The sequence below is a fragment of the Rhinolophus ferrumequinum genome, chromosome 23, assembly GCF_004115265.2.
Source record: "Rhinolophus ferrumequinum isolate MPI-CBG mRhiFer1 chromosome 23, mRhiFer1_v1.p, whole genome shotgun sequence".
NCBI classification, from domain to species: Eukaryota; Metazoa; Chordata; class Mammalia; order Chiroptera; family Rhinolophidae; genus Rhinolophus; species Rhinolophus ferrumequinum.
Window position 1 is genome coordinate 20,734,514 of NC_046306.1, and position 18,377 is coordinate 20,752,890.

The 18,377-nt window shown below is 34.2% G+C and overlaps 1 protein-coding gene across 4 annotated transcripts in view; it reads right to left on the bottom strand.

Annotated features, from left to right (window-relative positions):
- Nucleotides 1-18,377, bottom strand: part of ITCH (itchy E3 ubiquitin protein ligase) — a 138,002-nt gene that overhangs the window by 25,890 nt on the left and 93,735 nt on the right. For 3 of the 4 annotated variants that reach the window (XM_033095353.1, XM_033095354.1, XM_033095352.1), the window contains 7 exons: nucleotides 18,220-18,377; nucleotides 16,784-16,973; nucleotides 15,402-15,497; nucleotides 13,940-14,114; nucleotides 9,780-9,849; nucleotides 7,266-7,350; nucleotides 4,787-4,915 (listed from right to left, as the gene is read on the bottom strand). In XM_033095353.1, coding sequence (XP_032951244.1) covers nucleotides 4,787-4,915; nucleotides 7,266-7,350; nucleotides 9,780-9,849; nucleotides 13,940-14,114; nucleotides 15,402-15,497; nucleotides 16,784-16,973; nucleotides 18,220-18,377 — 903 coding nt within the window. The remainder of the gene's footprint in view (nucleotides 1-4,786; nucleotides 4,916-7,265; nucleotides 7,351-9,779; nucleotides 9,850-13,939; nucleotides 14,115-15,401; nucleotides 15,498-16,783; nucleotides 16,974-18,219) is intronic. The other variant, XM_033095355.1, reaches the window with a different exon arrangement.

Here is an 18,377-nt window from a genome sequence, read left to right on the forward strand (position 1 = left end):
AATGATGTAAATTACATTGATTGATTTTTGTATATTAAATCAATCTTGCATTCCTGGGATAAACTCCACTCCACATCATGACAGCGGAATATTCCTTTTATATCTTGAATTTAATTTGACATTATTTTGTTAAAGATTTTTGTACCTATGTTCATAAAAATATTAGTCAATAATTTCTTATACTGTTCTTGTCTGATTTTGGTATCATGATTGTAAAAGCTCATAAAATGAGTTGAGAGGTGTTCTCATCTCTTATATTTTATGAAAGAATGTGAATATGATTGGTATTATTTTTTATAATTTTGATAAAATTTACTAGTGAAGCCATCTAGGCCAGAATTTTCTTTATGGGAAATTGTTTAATTATGAATTCAATTTCTTTACCAGATATAGAGCTATTCAGATTTATAATTTCTTCTTATGTCCATTTTGGTGATGTATCTTTCAAGGAATTTGTCCATTTCATCTAAATGTCCAATTTATTGCCATAAAATTGTTCAAAATATATCCCTTATTATTTAATTAGTCTGTAGAATATGTAGCAATGTCCTTTCATGTCTGTATTAATACTTTGTATTTTCTTTTTCTTTCTCTAAAGTTTACTAGAGGCTATCAATATTATTAATCTTTTTCAAAGATCCAACTTCTAGCTTTAATTTCTCTTATTGTTTCATTTCCATTTCATTGATTTCTGCTTTTATGCTTATTTCTTTTCTTGTGCTTATTTTGGGTTTAATTAACTTATTTTTTTTAATAATTTTAATTTGGACAAAATTCCCTTCTCCATACAATCTATAAGTAAATAAAAATCTGCAAAAGTCTTTTAGAAACTTCCCAATTAGCAATGTGATTCCATAAATCTGTTCTAATCTTAATTAAAAAAACATAAGCACACGCATTTCTTGAGTTGTGGATACAATATAATAGGATATTCATAATACCATTAGGTATTCTAATTAACTTTTCTTTTTCCAACTTATTAAATATGGAAGCAAGGATCACTGATGTTACACCTTTCTTATTTTCTACTCTAGTCTTTTAAAGCAATAAATTTTCCTCTGGGAATTTATTTAGGACTACTTTTGTTAAATCCACAAATTGTGATATGTTGTGTTTTTCTTATGATTAAGTACAAAATATTGCCCAATTACTCATGATTTCTTCTTTGATCCATGGATTATTCAATAGCGTGCTGTATAAGTCCCACTGAGACATTTTTAAATGATGGAGTGACTTATACAAGCCAGGATTTTGGGGTTTCCTTACACGTACCCAAACATAATTGTAACTAAAATGAATGATACAATAGTATCTATTTGTAATTTATTTCCATATCTAAATCATTTCTAATTTAATTAACAGCTAAATTGGCCTGAATTCCTAGTTTCTGCTTTAAACATGAAACTTTTAATATTCAGAAAGTATAAAATTAAAAAGTAATGAGACGAATATTGTCCTGATATGAAAGCCAGATAAAAAAACAAGAAAACTACACAACAATATTTCTTATGAACATTGATGCAAGAATCCTCAACTAGCATACTGAATTCATCAGTATATTAAAAGGATTATTTTAATCCTTTTGACAAAGTGGTATTTATTCTTGAAAGGCAAGGGTGGTTCAATAAATGAAAAATCAATGTAATACGCCACACGTTGATAACAAAGAGAGAAATTACCACATGATCATCTTAATTGATGCAAATAAAAGCATTGATAAAATTCAAAATCATTTTGATAAAAACACTCAAGAAACTAGGACTAGAAGGAAACTACCTCAACATAATAAAGGTCATATATCAAAATCCCACAGCTCACACACATCACACTCAATGGTGAAAGAGTGAAAGCTTTAGGATGCTTGCTTTCGCCACTTCTGTTCAACACAGTATTAGAAGTTCTAACCAGAGCAATTAGGCAAGAAAAATAAATGAAAGGCATCCAAATTGGAAAGGAAATAAAATCCATCTGTTTAAAGATGAGATCTTATACACAGAAAACCCTAAAAATTCCAGACAAAAATACCTCTTAGAACTAATAAGTAAATTCAGTAAAGTAGGATACAAAACAACACACAAAAATCAGTTGCATTTCTATACACTAACAATCAACAATCTGAAAAGGAAATTAACAATTCTATTTACAAATAGCATCAATAACAACACTTAGGAATTAACTTAACCAAAGGGGTAAAAAACTTGCACACTGAAAACTACAAAACATTGTTGAAAGAAATTAAAGGCAACAAATAAATGTAAAGACAGCTTATGTTTATGGATTAGAAAAGTTAACATTGTTAAGATGTCAATACTAACCAAAGTGAACAGATGCAATGCAATCCCTATCAAAATCCCAAAAACATTTTTTGTAGAAAGAGAAACATTCACCCTAAAATCATACGGAATCTGAAGGGACCCTGAAAAGCAAAAACAATCTTGAAAAAGAAGAACAAAGTTGGAAGACTCACACTTCTTGATTTCAAAATTTATTAGGTTGGTGCAAAAGTAATTGTGGTTTTTGCACTTATTTTAACCTTTTAAACCGAAATTACTTTTGCACCAACCTAATAATACTAAGCTACAGTAATCAAAATAGTGTTGTACTAAGATATATATAGACCAACAGAATAGAAAGCCCAGAAATAAACCCTTGCACAGATGGTCAAGATTTTTGACACGAGTGCCCAGACCATTCAATGGGGAAAGGACAGTCTTTAACAAAGGGTGCTGGGAAAACTGGATATCCATTTCTAAAAGAATGAAGTTGGTGCCGGCCTGGTGGCTCAGGCAGTTGGAGCTTCATGCTCCTAACTCCGAAGGCTGACGGTTCGATTCCCACATGGGCCAGTGGTCTCTCAACCACAAGGTTGCCAGTTCAACTCCTCGAGTCCTGCAAGGGATGGTGGGCAATGCCCCCTACAACTAAGATTGAACACGGCACCTTGAGTTGAGCTGCCTCCTAAATGGCTCAGTTGGTTGGAGCGCGGGCTCTTAACCACAAGGTTACCAGTTCGATTTCTCGAGTCCCACAAGGGATGGTGGGCAGCGCCCCTTGCAACTAAGATTGAACAGGCACCTTGAGCTGAGCTGCCGCTGAGCTCCCGGATGACTCAGTTTGTTGGAGCACATCCTCTCAACCACAAGGTTGCTGGTTCGACTCCCGCAAGGGATGATGGGCTGTGCCCCCTGCAACTAGTAATGGCAACTGGACCTGAAGCTGAGCGTGCCCTCCACAACTAAGACTGAAAGGACAACAACTTGACTTGGAAAAAAAAGTCCTGGAAGTACACACTGTTCCCCAATAAAGTCCTGTTCCCCTTCCCCAATAAAATCTTAAAAAAAAAAAAAAAAAAAAAAGAATGAAGTTGGACCCTTACCTAATACTATCTGCAAAAATAAACTAAAAATGGATCCAAGACCTAAATATAAGAGCTAAAGCTATAAAACTCTTAGCAACACATAGAATGGGAGAAACTATTTGCAAATGACATATCCGATAAGGGGTTAATATCCAGAATAGAGAACTTCTAAAACTCAACGATAACAAAAAAAAAACGATTCAAAAATGGGCAAAGGACTCAAACAGACATTTCTTCAAAGAAGATGTACAAATGGCCAATGAGCACATGAAAAGATACTCATCATGAATCATTAGAGAAATAAAAATAAAAACCACAATGAGATACCACCTCCTACCTACAGAATGGCATTATAAAAAACAAACAAACAAAAAGGAAAAACTGTTAGTGTGGACTGGAAAAACTGGAACCCATGTGCACTGCTGGCGGGAATGTAAAATGGTGTACCTGCTGTAGACAACAGTATGGCAGTGACTCAAAAAACCACAGAATTACCATTTGATCCAGGAATTCCACTTATAAGTATATACACACAAAAACTGAAAGCAAGGATTTGAACAGATATTTGTACACTCCATAGCAACATTTTTCACAATAGCCAAAATATTGGCCTGTTGTTTGGGAAAACAACCCAAATGTCCATGGACAGATGTATAAACAAAATGTGGTGTATACACTGAATGGAATATTATTCAGCCTTAAAAAGGAATGAAATTCTGACACAAGCTATAGCTTGGAGACATGATGCTAAATGAAATAAGCCAGTCACAAAGAACAAATATTGTATGATTCCACTTATATGAGTAGTCAAATTCACAAAATTAGAACGCAGAACAGTAGTTATCAGGGGCTGAAGGAGGAGGAGGATTGGAGAGTTCCTGTTTAATGGGTACAGAGTTTCAGTATGAGATGATAAAGTTCTGGAGATGGATGGTGGTGATGGTTACACAACAATGTGAATGTACTTAATGCCTTTAAACTGTACACTTGAAATAGTAAACTTTATTGTGTTTATTTTACCATAGAAAAACCCCCGTAAACAAAACATATTAAGCAAATCAACAAAACACAAAGTTACTTTTTAAAAACAGAAAGAAAAACAAAGTAAAGGGAACTTTTAAATTAAAAGGTAATGGAAATGAAAGAAAAGCTTGGAAATCAGGGATTAATTGGTGAGCAGTACTATACTGATAATTTCTAAATAGTCTCATTTAGTGCTGTGTGCAACATGGTAAGAAATATGAAAAGTCTCTGGGAGAAAATATTCAAGATGGTAACTGAAATACAAAATATTTAATAAACAGAAACCTATGGGCATGCCAACTCAAGGAATAGTAAAAACTGTACTTCTACTTGCTAATTCAGATCTTTTACATTAAAATCCTGGAATCAGTTTTACTTTTAATCTACAATGTTTAGAAAACTTACAGGGCAGATTTTCCGGTTCGGGGATCTATATAGGTTGTTGTTCTTCTATTGTGATCCACAAAATATGGAATTCCATCCACTGTGAATCTCATTTCCCAGCCTTCAGGTAAGGGCTTTTCATTTAACTGACTACAAAACATAAGGAAAAAATTAAAACAAGAAATGTGAAAGAGCTGCTTGTTAGCCAAGTATAGAAACTAAGAATACCCATAAATGCAGTAGGAATCGTCTAGAAAACCATTTAGTCCAGTATTTCCAGTTGTTTACTAGACCTCTCTATCTAGATATCCTACAAGCATGTTAAATCTCATTTGTTGTAATCATATTTGTGAAACAGACTTAGTAACAAGTTGTCCTAAAAACAAAATAAATTGGATAGAACTGGGTCACTTGTATTACATTATTAAAATACTGATTCTAACTTTATGTCTGAAATTTTGAAAGATCCAAGGGGAAACAAAGGTGCAGAAAGGTGAGGTGGTCTATTCTATCTTTAGAGAAAGAAGTTTAAAGAGAAATTAGAAATGTTACCTTTGAAATTCTTAATTCTTTCTTTTTGGGAAATTAAACATATTTAAGTTAAATATCCTAACTCCATAAAAAAATGTAATTTGCTGGTACCCAGAAACAGATTTTAAATTTAAAGCATACCTTTAGTTAGAACAGTGGTTTTTAAAACTTTAAGCTATGGAATGTGTTAAGCAAAGAATTTGTCTCAGCTAAATAGAGATCTGGCCTTTGCCCTTGGCTAATGGAAGGTGATCTCTAGGCCTCTGGAATGTCCTGCCTGTCAGGAACATCTTTGTTTGCCTGGGGACTTTAAACACTGGACAGTCAACAATGTGGTTTATGATGTAGACTTTGAGATATGACATATCAGTTCTAACTTCTGCAGTAAATGAAAACAAAGTATTAGCTCCAACTCTGGGGAAGCGCTGGAGACTACAAGTTAGTCACACAGGCAGTACATGATGGAGCCCCAATAAAAACTCTGGATACCAGAGATCAAGTGAGATTCCCTGGTTGGGAATACTCGACACATACTGTTCCATACTTTGGTTCTTTGGAACCAAAGAAATGATCCAAAGAAATGATGTGGAACAACAGTATGTGTCGAGTATTGAGAGGGAGTTTGAAACCCTCTCAGACTCTGCCCGATGCATCTCTTCCTTCTGTTGGTTCTAATTTGTATCCTTTCCCTGTAATAAACATGATTGTGAACACAAGAGGCTTCAGTGAGTTCTAGTATCTCTAGGTTGTTATGGGGACCCCCCCCCCAATTTATAGCAAGTCTGAAGTGAGAGTAGTCCTGGGGCCCTCCCAGCCTGTGGCTGTCTGAAGTGAGGGTAATCTTGTTGGGACTGTGCTCTCTACCAAATTCCTTGCAGAATGGATCCCTCTGGCAGTCTGATAAATGCATAGTACTACATACTGTTATAGGCTGAATTGTGTCCCCCTGCAAATTTGTAACCCTCAGTACCTCAGAATGTGACCTTATTTGGAAGTAGAGTCATTGCAGATGTGATTAGCTAAGATGAGTTCACACTGGAGTATGACGGGACACTAATCCATTATGACTGGTGTCCTTATAAAAAGGGGAAATTTGGACACTGAGACATGTACACAGGGAGAATGCCATGTCGAAATTAGAGTTATGCTGCCACAAGCCAAGAAACTCCCAGAAGCTAGGAGGAGGCCTGAAATAGGTCCTTCCCTACTGCCTTCAGAGGGAGCACAGCCCTGTCGACACCTTGATCTTGGATTTCTAGTCTCCTCAACTCTGAGACAAATTTCTACTCTTTAAGCCAATCAAATTGTGGTAATTTGTTAAGGCAGCTCTAGCAAACTAATACACTATTACATAATGTTACAGAGAAAGCAATTATATATACATAATTAATCAAAACATTAAAAAGACAAACTTATAATAATGTGTATCTATTAATATATTAAATAGAAAGTTCCTATAATGAAGTGTGTAAACAATATTATGATATGTCTGCAACAACTGCAGAATGATATTAAAAAACCTGTGATTTCTACTGGTGGCAAAATCTTAGGCATTGCTAATTCTACTATGGTTGTAACCTACAATCACAGTGGAAAGAAACACTCAATTTCAGACTACTAATAAAACCAAATGTGTATTTTTTTCTCCCTAAAGTACTCCCAGTGGATCCCAGGTTGTAAAACCTTGCTTTAGAATTACTAATCTGGTCTTTCTAATAATAAGTAGGTATTTTTGAATACAAAGTGTATTTGTATATACCACTGAGTTTTTTCCCCTATACTCTCAAGAAACCCACATCACTGTATTAAAGTGATAGTGTAATTTTTTCTCTTTCTAAGGTATGTGGGTGATTAATGTTTAAGGCATTTGGGGAAAGTATACATAACTGATTTTTTTTCTTAACTGATTCAGAAATAGAGCACATTCTTTAAAGAGGTTATCTATAAACTAGTAACTGAAAGTTCTTACCCTTGACTTCTGGGGTCTTCCCATTGTGTAATACGAGTGTTGTGGTTGACAAAATATACTCTACCATTGCTGTCCGTTCTCTTCTCTTACGTTTAAAAACAAAAACAAAAACCAAAGCATTAGAGTTAGCATAGCCTTCTTCTTTCAAACTAATATAAGATGAGCTGAATCTGCCCATTTCTCATTGTATTGGTGATTTTATAGTTTTTAAATCACAACTTTGAAAGATTTAATTTTTTAAAAAAGGTTTAATTTATTCAAATATTAAATTCACACTTACTAAAGTTACAAAAACATCATTATATCCCAGAAGTTAAAGAGACTTAATTCACAATATCCTGCCTATAGAAGCTTTCTGCTCAATCCAACCAACAGCAGCAAGAATAATTAATCATTTTAACTTTTCATACATGACCTCCTTTTATCCTTAATAGTCCCATGCTGTAGGTAGTTTTACTTTATCTTGAAGTTAAAGAAACTCACACAGGTTAAGTGATCTGCCCAAAATCTCAGAATTAAGCGGCAGTGACAGGATAGAAACTCAAGCCTCCATTCAGGGATTTTTTTCACACCACATCTCATTTCTTAAAATATAATGGGTGGAAGGGAGGAATATAACTTAATTGTTTGCTATATACTAGGTATTATTCAACTAGTGAAGACAATGTTTCAAAATATATCCTGTTCTTTAATATACCCAGTTTCCAAATCCTTCTAGATATCTATAGTACCTTTCTACACAAGGGATGGACAGCAGGGCTCAGTTTTTAAATTTACTGCATCTGAAGATGCTGCTTCCCACCTGACTCTTGCTTTAGGGTTCTCCTTATTTTGTTGTTTCCTTCCTACAAAATTTCTCCTGCTTCTCTGAGCTTTCTCATTAAGGTTTAGAAGACATGTGGATGTCATTTTCTCTTTTAATAATCAAATAGTTTTGAAATTTTAATATTGTTCTGTTGTTTTGAACTACTGACTTCTAGCTCCATTACCAATTAGTTCTTCAAAAGACAGGTTTCTTCCTTTATCTGCGTTTTTAAAATTTGGCCATGTCGTCTCAAAATAAATAAATGAAGTATTAAAAAGTATAGAATGCATTCCAACTTCTTAAAAAGTAATTTCTAAAATTAGCAATTTTCAAACAAAATTTTAAACTTAATTCCATGCTGATAAAGCCAATATTTATTTCCCCCATCATTTGAAAGTTGATATCTCTTTTTCAAATAACATTTATTTAGATTCTTGAGATCTTTCTTTAAGCACGATTGCAGGATTACTGCAGGATGAGTCTTAGGCCAAATTGTATAGCCTTGTCAAGTTAGTATCTGGTAACATTTAACTGTATCTCCAGCACTGATTCCATGATTTTAAGCAGCAGTGATGATATGGGGGGACAGAAGGGATATGCTGGTAGGTATCATGAACCGACTCCTGACATCTCAGCTACTTTCTACATTGGCTGAGCCTAAAATGGAAACAGAACTCCAGGTGTGAATATACAGAAAAATGGGATTCTGTATCTTGTGACACACCCTGAATATTAACACTGGCTTCGCTGATCATGGCATCTAGAGTATGGAAACATGTAACCAACCTTAAGGTTGTTTCTTAGGCAAAAGGAAGCACGCACAGTGCTACAGGACTGGCTACATGATAACAAAATAAGTTCATGTTCTTGGCAGTCACATTAAATTTAAATTTTAAAAATATACTTCCAGAACCTATACTACTTCTTGCATCCAAATAATTTTGTAATTTTTATCATCTAAAAACAATACTCTAAGTGCATAGCTAAGCATATATTCATCTTTTATCTGCCATGTTCTGTGGTTTTTTGAGTCACCGCCATATTGACACTTAAACAGCTATTAGTATAATATCAAAAATCAGAAAACTGACACTGATACACTATTGTTAACTACACAGGCTTTATTCAATTTTCATCAATTTTTAAAACTGAATTCATTTATGTAACCGTGTAGTTTTATGCACTTTTCTCCTATGTATAGATTTGTGTAATCACCACTATTGTCAAGATATAGAAGTTCCGCCACCACACAGGAAACACTTATGTTACCTCCTGTATTTGTACCCACTGGCTCTATCTCCTGGCACCTACTAACATGTTTTCTATCTCTATAGCTTTATCATTTTGAGAATGTTATATAAATTGAATCATACAGTATATAATCTTTTGAGATTGATTTTTTTTCACTAAGCATGATGTCGTTGAGGTCCTTTGAGATTATTGTATCAAAAAATCATTTCTTTTTATTGCTGAGTGAGCCAAATATTTTTAAACTTTAGAATAAAGTAATTCTGAATCCCAATACAAGTTTACTATACTAAAAGGTCAAGTTAGAACTTTTGGGAAATTTAATGCCTATTTGGCATTCCAGATTAAACCAACACACCCAAAAATCTTCCTAGATATTCACTGAAGCAAGAGCAGGGTATCACGCATAAATATCTGATTCTAAAATGACCAAATTCAATGAAAAAATTCATGTGACTTACCCCATCCAGGTGGCAGGGGACCAAGGGGATCATATTCTTTATTTTGCGATGTAGCAAACAAATCTTGATTCTAAAAAGAAAAACAACAACAACAAAAGGTGAAATAATAAGTTGAGAGCAGCTTATGAGTTCTGATATGCCTTCCCTTGCCATGTGCAACATAACACACTCTTACAGAGTTCACATCTTAGAGAGGTGTCACACAGTCATGGATAAATGCCAATACACCCTGGTGGAGAAAAAAAAAAATCTTTGCAAACATTTAATGTTTGAAATTACTTGAACTTCAAATATTATAATCATCACCCTCAAATGACCTCTTTTTTTCCTTCTTTAGCTACAAACCAGTAAGTTAGGGAAATATATAAACTCCCCAAAAGTCATTTGTAAATAACTGTATTCAGAGTCATTGGATAGCTGAGAAAAATCTTGTATTTCTAACCCAAAAAGAGAGGATTACATACAGAACAAAGTATACAAGTATACAAAGAACTATGGGAAGAGAATTGGGGGAGCAGGAAGAATAGGTTGTCAGATGAGAAACAGGAAAGAATTACAGCTGGAAGGAGTTGACAAGCCTAGAACCGTATAGATGACTTCTTAAATTTGTTTGCAATTATCACATTGGTAGAGAGAGAAATTTGGCTCGATAAAAGAAAACCAGGTGTCAACCACTGGAAAAAGAGACTGACTCCATGTAGGGTTAATGAGTGTGTTTTAGTTTAAATGTGTAATAAAGGTGGGATAATTTGTGGTCTCTCAGATTTGGTTAAGGCCTTTCTTCTTTAGTAAGATAAGGCAAATAACAGATTCTAACTGCTTTAAAAAATTATTACGGAAAAAAAAAGTAAAACAGGACAGTGCACCCTATAAATCCAGTACCAAGAATCAAAATCAATAATTACCAAGACTTTGCCACGTGTCTTTATTTTTATTTCCCTATTCTTTTATTGATTTATTTTTTAAATATTTTTATTGGGGAATATTGGGGAACAGTGTGTTTCTCCAGGGCCCATCACCTCCAAGTCGCTGTCTTTCAATCTAGTTGTGGAGGGCGCAAGTCACTGGCACATGTGGAAATCGAACCCACAACCCTGTCATTCAGAGCTCGTACTCTAATCAACTAAGCCGTCTGGCCTCCCTCCCAATTCTTTACTGAAGCAAAACTGTCATCGTTTCACCCCTACATATTTTAGTATGCCTTTCTAAAATGTGTGGACACATTCTTACATAACTACAACATCATTATCACACCTACCAAAAATCTATAATTTTATCATATAATACCTAGACCCTAATTAAATGCCTCATTGCTGTATTTTCTCAAATCAGGATACAAAGTCCTCACATTACACTGGTTGAGTCTCTTAAGTCTCAATCTATAGTAGTTCCCCCTATTGTCTTTTTCTTTCCCACGTCACTGACATATTCCAGAAACTGAGTTAACTGACTGAAAGCTTTAAAGCATATGAGAGATATTTCCATTTCTGATTTAACAGCTCTTGGAAGACAGACTTATTAAGAACTAGCCTTGCTCCTCTTGAAAGATACAATTATGAAAAGGAGCAAGATAAGGAGGCCATGAACACTATAAAAGGTGTAAACCCTGATTACAGATCAAGTCTGGTAAGTTTGGCATATGACAAACTATTTTGATAATTTTCTAGAACCCAAGCCTATCCCACTGGCTCTCCCTGGACAGGTAAGCTGGGGAAATGCAAAATGCAGCCATGGGCCAGGAAGAGCCATTACAGCGTTACATCATTAACCATATCCATTCTGAGGTTAAAAATGCTGGGTGTATGGGAGTCTACTGTCCTGCAACCAGAGTTAGAACTTCATATGCCCAGTAAATAGACTTTCTCAGCAACACCCCACCACCCCATCACTTTTTAAGTAGCTGGTATTAAGAATGTTCAATTCGGTTCATATCTTTGGCTAAGTTAAGGGTAACTAAAATAAGCTGTTTAAGTTCTTTATGATTTAAACCACTCTGTAACAAGAGCAAAGAATAAGAATTTCAAAAAATTGGTCAGATTATTTTGGATAGGAGACAAGAAAAAACAAACAAAAGAACCATGGATGATGAGGTATAAGCTGTAATTCAAGAAAAGTTCCAAAGACTCTTGAGTATCAAACTGGTCAAGTTTACAATGAAGCAATACACATTATAGGTGCTCCAAAAATTTGCTTTTAAAGACTAAAGACAGATTTAGTCTTTAAAAAGAATGTTTTAAATGAGTATGTATTGTAAAAGTGAGCGAAAGGGCACATTTACAACTGAGGATACGAGAGCTAAAAGATGAAAACATTTATATGCATCTAGTATGTGCCAAACATAACTTAGAAATTTTGTTTTACAGAATCAAGAAAAACCCTCTGAAGTAATTACACACACACACACACACACACACACACACACTTTTTTAAAGATTTTATTGGGGAAAGGGAACAGGATTTTATTGGGGAACAGTGTGTACTTCCAGGACTTTTTCCAAGTCAAATTGTTGTCCTTTCAATCTTAGTTGTGGAGGGCGCAGCTCAGCTCCAGGTCCAGTTGCTGTTGTTAGTTGCAGGGAGCACAGCCCACCATCCCTTGCGGGAGCTGAGGAATCGAACTGGCAACCTTGTGGTTGACAGCCCACTGGCCCATGTGGGAATCAAACCGGCAGCCTTCGGCTCTAACTGCCTGAGCCACTGGGCCGGCCCATGTATACATTTTTTTAAATAAAATAAATGAGTCTTGATGAGGTTAAGTAACTTACTCAAAAGTCATATAAAGTAACTGTGGAACCAAGATTTGAACCCAGTTATGTCTGACTCCAAAGCCCATGCTCTTTCTATTGGACCCCATACAGAAACTAGCTTTAAAGAAGACAGGCAAGCTAGGCATTCAAACCTAAAAGAAATTTGCCCAGGCATACCAAAGGTGATTATAATTCAGAAAGAAAAGAAGATATAAAACAACATAGGGAAATAAAAAGGGTAAGGTAGACAAGAGACAAAAATTAAATTCATCTCTAAAACCACTGGGAAGGGGAATATAGTGACAGCTGTCTTCACAGAAGGTGGCAGAAAAAATTGCTGGTCATAAGCAGGTAGTGAAGGGAAGGCTGCTGATAAAGGTAAATTTGTCTACATCAGTCAGTGATATCTACTATGGTGTTGAGGTCCAAGAAACACACAGAAATATGAAGGAAAGATAAAAACAGGAACGCCTAGTGAACAAAGAATTTACTCCGATAGTGGTGGAGGGGAAGAAATGGCAATGGAGAGGGTGAGCTTCTCATGAGCTCTTGAAGAGCTGACTTTCTTCTGTTTAAATTCTCTGTACTCAAACAAATCCCTCTTGTTTGGCATATAGAATCAAATTTCTCCAAGGGCTATTTTCCTTTCCTCAGAGAAGAGATCTGTGATACTTTATGAATTGAGAGACTGTAAAATTTCTAGCACCATATTGCATAACAAACCATTAATACATTTTGGTGTACTTATCACTACTGCTGCAATATTACTGTAAAGGAAAATATGTAAAATTTAATCCATTTCCAGAAAGGAAATTATTTTTTATCAAAGATAATTTGGTTTTGCCAGAATAATATATTTAACATAATCCTATAAGAAATCAAATTTCTGTAGTCTACCAGAGCACCAAATAATTTATTAGGTAAACTTTACCTTTATGTGTTACAAAGTGATTCAATTCTATCATTTCTGTAAACCACTCAAGAGTCAGGTGTGCTTAGACCTAAGCCTTCAAATGTCCTGCTGAGTTAGGCAATACAAATTTAGAACTGTTTTAACTCTTTTCAACCTGCTTGGGTTTATTTTTTCTATTCTTTTGTCCATGGATTTTAAATTGTCCTAACTTCTTTTTTATTTTTACTTTAAATTGTCCTAACTTCTTTTTATTTTTACTTTAAATTGTCCTAACTTCTTTTTTATTAACAAAAGAGGTTGAACTTCAGGAAATGTCAAAGAGGAGAGACTAGGTGACATACACAAAATATTCTGAGACAAGGTCTAAAAATATCAATAGCAACAACTGGGTTGCCATCCTACTTGTACCTTCCTTCTAATGAGTGTTTTATAACATTTCATATGTAGGAACAAGTTAACCAAATACTCTTAGAAAGTTTCCAATGCAATAGGCTGCTTACCCCATAAATGAATCTCTGGTTAAACTGCTGCATTGCGCCTTGAAGTTGACTACGTTGGAGCTGCCACTGTTCATAGTTCCGAACAGATTCCAATGTTGGCCTCTGCCACGTTGTCGTTCTTGTGAAATGGTCCACATAATAAATACGTCCCATGTTGTCAACCCGCCGTTCCCACCTAAATCAGAATAAAACCTAATTTAACAAATACATGTGAAACAGATAAGAATTAAACAGACTTCATCTTGACCTTGAGAAACTACTTTTGATTTACCTGAAGTCTTTTATTTTACATATTTTTAAATGGTCTATAAGTGAACTCAAGAATAATGTTCCTAAAAACTTCTTTCTTAAAAGTTCTTCAGATGTATCAGTCAGGTTTTTACAACACAATGTATATCCAGTGAGTAAGTCTCAAGTCATTAAGAAAAAAGTTCTCATTTTCTTTCCAATGTTATTTTGACTGACTGTTGCAAACCTATTAGGGACAACTGCATAAATAGCTTTTCAGGTACCAAAAACGACTTTTTCACAAGAATACAACTCTCTAATTTGTCATTTCAAATGGGTGCATATTAAATAAATATTGATATAATAACTTAAATATTATAAGTTATGGTTTCTACCTGGTTAATTTTTTAGGGTTCTTTCCAATATTCTGATATTATAAATAGTAAAATAATAAATACCTTTAATATATGAAAACATTTTTTTCCTTTGCATTATATCTCTTTAGGATAAATTTCCTGGAAAGTATTATTAAGAGTATGTGCACTATTATGGTTACATATACTTTCTGTAAGAGTTGTAACTAATTTAAACTATCACCAGCAATGTTATGAGGTAAAGTTCCTCCACAATCTCACAATGGATACTATCTGATAATTTAACAGGTAAAAACAGCAACTTTTAGGTGTGTAGTTAAGATTACTAGTAAGATTAAATATTTCCCATGTTTGCTACTGACTTCCCTTGAATAAAATACTTTCCTTCCAAATATAAAATGTAAATGTTCAATGCTTAACACCACATATTAATATATTATTTATTTCCCCAACTATTTTGCAATGACTTCACTATCATATATTAAAATTTTTATATAATAGGGACTTTATCCTTATATATATGATACGGGCTATAATTCTTACTCAGTTAAATAATTACTCCTAAAGAAACTAATCCAAAATCCTGTGGTTTGAGCCAGTTAAAGTCAGAAGAGAAAACGTGGAAGTTGCAAGACTTATATAATCTTTAGGTCAGAAATGAGTGAAAATTAAAATCATTAATTATGTTCAATCAACTATCTGACTCTCTTCTTTCTAGTTTGTACCTAAAAACAAAAAAAAGTAGACAAAGGAAAGACTGACAGGAAAAGGAAACGTAAGAATATAGGGAAGGTTTTGTACAGATGTAATCTATAGTTCTGAATAAATACTGTCTTTTCTTCTTTAATTCAGATACTTACCCAGGAGGTAGAGGTTCTGGTCTATCCCACGTTGTTCTTTTTTCAATATGATCTACATAGTAAACTCGCCCATGCTGGTCCATTCTCTGCTCCCAACTTAAACACAAAATTAGAAAGTCTGGTATGGTATTTGTTATGAGCAGCCTGGCCTTTTAACACTGTCTTTGCCTTTTTCTCTTATATGACCATATTACAGAACTGAGGCAAATAAGCACGTCAGTATATAAAGAAGATACCAAAAGAATTTAGGAACATAATTTAAAAATGTTACCCTGAGAGTGACACGTACTACATCAGATTTCTTCTGCAGAAGTGTCTGTTCTAAGAGATGCCTTGTATTTCTAAAGAGGCTTAAAGTTGATACACTAAGGAGACAAAGTCTGTCTCAATCTGATCAGGTTATATGCAGGACTTCAGTGGAAAAGAAAGCTGTAATTAATGCGATGAAATCTGAAGAAAAACTGAACTAACTTAAGGTCAAAGAACTGTCTGGGTTCTAGAAAAACTGAAATCAAAGAGTAAGACTTTTTATCTGATGTGTCTCTGCACAGCGCATCAGACAAAGTCATTCTGAGTATTCTAGTCTCCTTGGGAGGTTTATCTCTAAAGTGAAGAATATAAGACTAAACCATCATCATAGAAGTACCAATGACTTCTAAGAGCACCCAGTTTCTCTTTGCTAATCTCTTATACAAACAAGTTTCTAATTTGGCTTCCAAAAAGGAAAATGGCCTAACTACCCACACAAGTAATATAATCTGTTTAGCAATTAGAATTCCCGTATTGAGAGTTTATTAATTTATCAGCTGGTCAATTAATTTTGATTAGTATTCTGAGCTCTGGATTAATTTGAATGTCACAATGCATATACGTATATAAACTACTAGAGTATTAATTTAAAAAATAATCAGTAGTGATTAAAATAGGATTATGAGTACTAATTGTCTTAGTTTCCTAAATTATTATTACTTTGCTATAATGACTTTATAATGGAAAAAAATTTTTATTTTAAAAAGTGATTTTTTCCCTTCAAGGAAAAAGTAATCTGAATTAGGTGACTATTTCATTACTTAGCCTTAGTTAACTTTATATGGTTCAGAGTTCTTCACTAAAAAAAAAAATACACACACACACACACACACACACACACACACACGCATATGTATTTTTTTTCTCCTTCCTCTGTGCCCTGAAAATGAAGGAGGAAATTTCAAATGTGGCAAGATTTTTTTTTTTGTTCAGTTTGACCTTAGACCCCCACCAAAATTAGTTACAACTGCTTGAGGACAGTTTTTTAAAGAACAGAGTTTAGTAATATTTTTCTTATTAATAAGTACATGCAGAAGCCTGAAGAAACAAATGTTAACCAACAAGTTACTCACCCAGGTGGTAGGGGAGCTTGAGGTACAGGATTTAATGGCCTAGGGCCTGAGCCTCCAGATATTGTAAGAGGAATTATTAATCCAGATGCTGCTCCTTCAGATGTATTTGAATTTGTATTTGTTGGTGGCAGAGAACCTGTACTAGAGCCATCACTTTCAGAAGTTGCAGAAGGTGAACCATTGACAGATGCTGTAAAAGATTTGGGGAAAATAGGAAAACAATCTTTTAAGAAATTTAAATTCAGGATAAAATTTTAACTTTAAAAAATAAAAAGGTAGATGACAAATATAAAATTTAACATGTGGATATGCAGATGAAAGTTACTTAAAATAAATAATGGCACACAAACAAGTTTCACTAAATAGGCTTGTTCACAATTTTTAGGTTCTGTTTACCCCACGTCCCATTATTAATTATGAAGCACAGACTCTGATTTCCTGATGCCATAGGAAATAAAAACTTTTAGAATAGGTGAATATTGATATCCCATGGTATTATAAGTTCATTTATTAATTTTCCAGATCTTTAAAACTGTGTTTCTTATGAAACCTTGCAGATCAGAGACCAATTTTTGATATTAGTTATAATATGGAAGATCTGACTGATAAGCAATAATATTCTTATAAATAGTTATTAAGTACATATAATACCTTCAAGAAATACTTGTCGACAAAACAATTCCTGGAGAAAGTCACCAATATTATGACAAAGCAGTATACAATCTTAACAACTGGGAATATACTGTTAACATAATTATCTACAAAAAAGGGGGGGAAATGTAAAATTAAAAGTCATTTAATAAAATGACTTGTGGACAATCAATTTACTCTTCTAATATTTGGTTTAATTACTTTACATTCCCTGTCCACAGACTAGCAGAGGTAAATGATAAAAGATTAAAGGTTTGTTCTGGCTAATCGGGAAAAAAAATAGATACTCTACCTGTGGATGTTTACATTTTTACTGTATGAGACATGTTCATTTGTTGTATAATTTTTTATTTAAAATCTGAGTATCATTTAGCATTGTTGGGTTACTTGCATTTACTAATTGTCTTTTTAAAGGATATAATGAGAATAAGCAACCAGATCTTGACTCTATGGCATGCTTATCATATTCAGTTACAGACCTTGACAGAAAGCTGCAATCTTATCTGTACTGCCCATACTTTATATAATACACATATGATTTTCATTCTGAATAGAGCACATGCCTCAATAACTTCACCTCTGGAGGAAAAACTTTGGGAAAAGGCATGTCTTAGTTACCAGAGAAAGACCATTCTTGGCCAAAATTTTAAATGTGAAAATACAGCTAGAAAAATCAACCTAAAAGGGTCTGTTGACACTTACTTGAGGATCAATTTCCAAACAGGACATTATTTACAATCATAATACTGAGAACTACATCCCTAGTGTATGGCTGGAATACACACCTGGTCTACGTGGGGTAGGTGGAGGTGGTCGTGAAGGTCTTGGAGGCCTAGAAGGTTTAAAACCGCCATTTGAGAGTGATGGAGAATTATTCCCATTGACCCTCCTATTTTCACCAGACCCTGCATCCTCAGGGTCGCCTGATCCATTTGTGTTCACT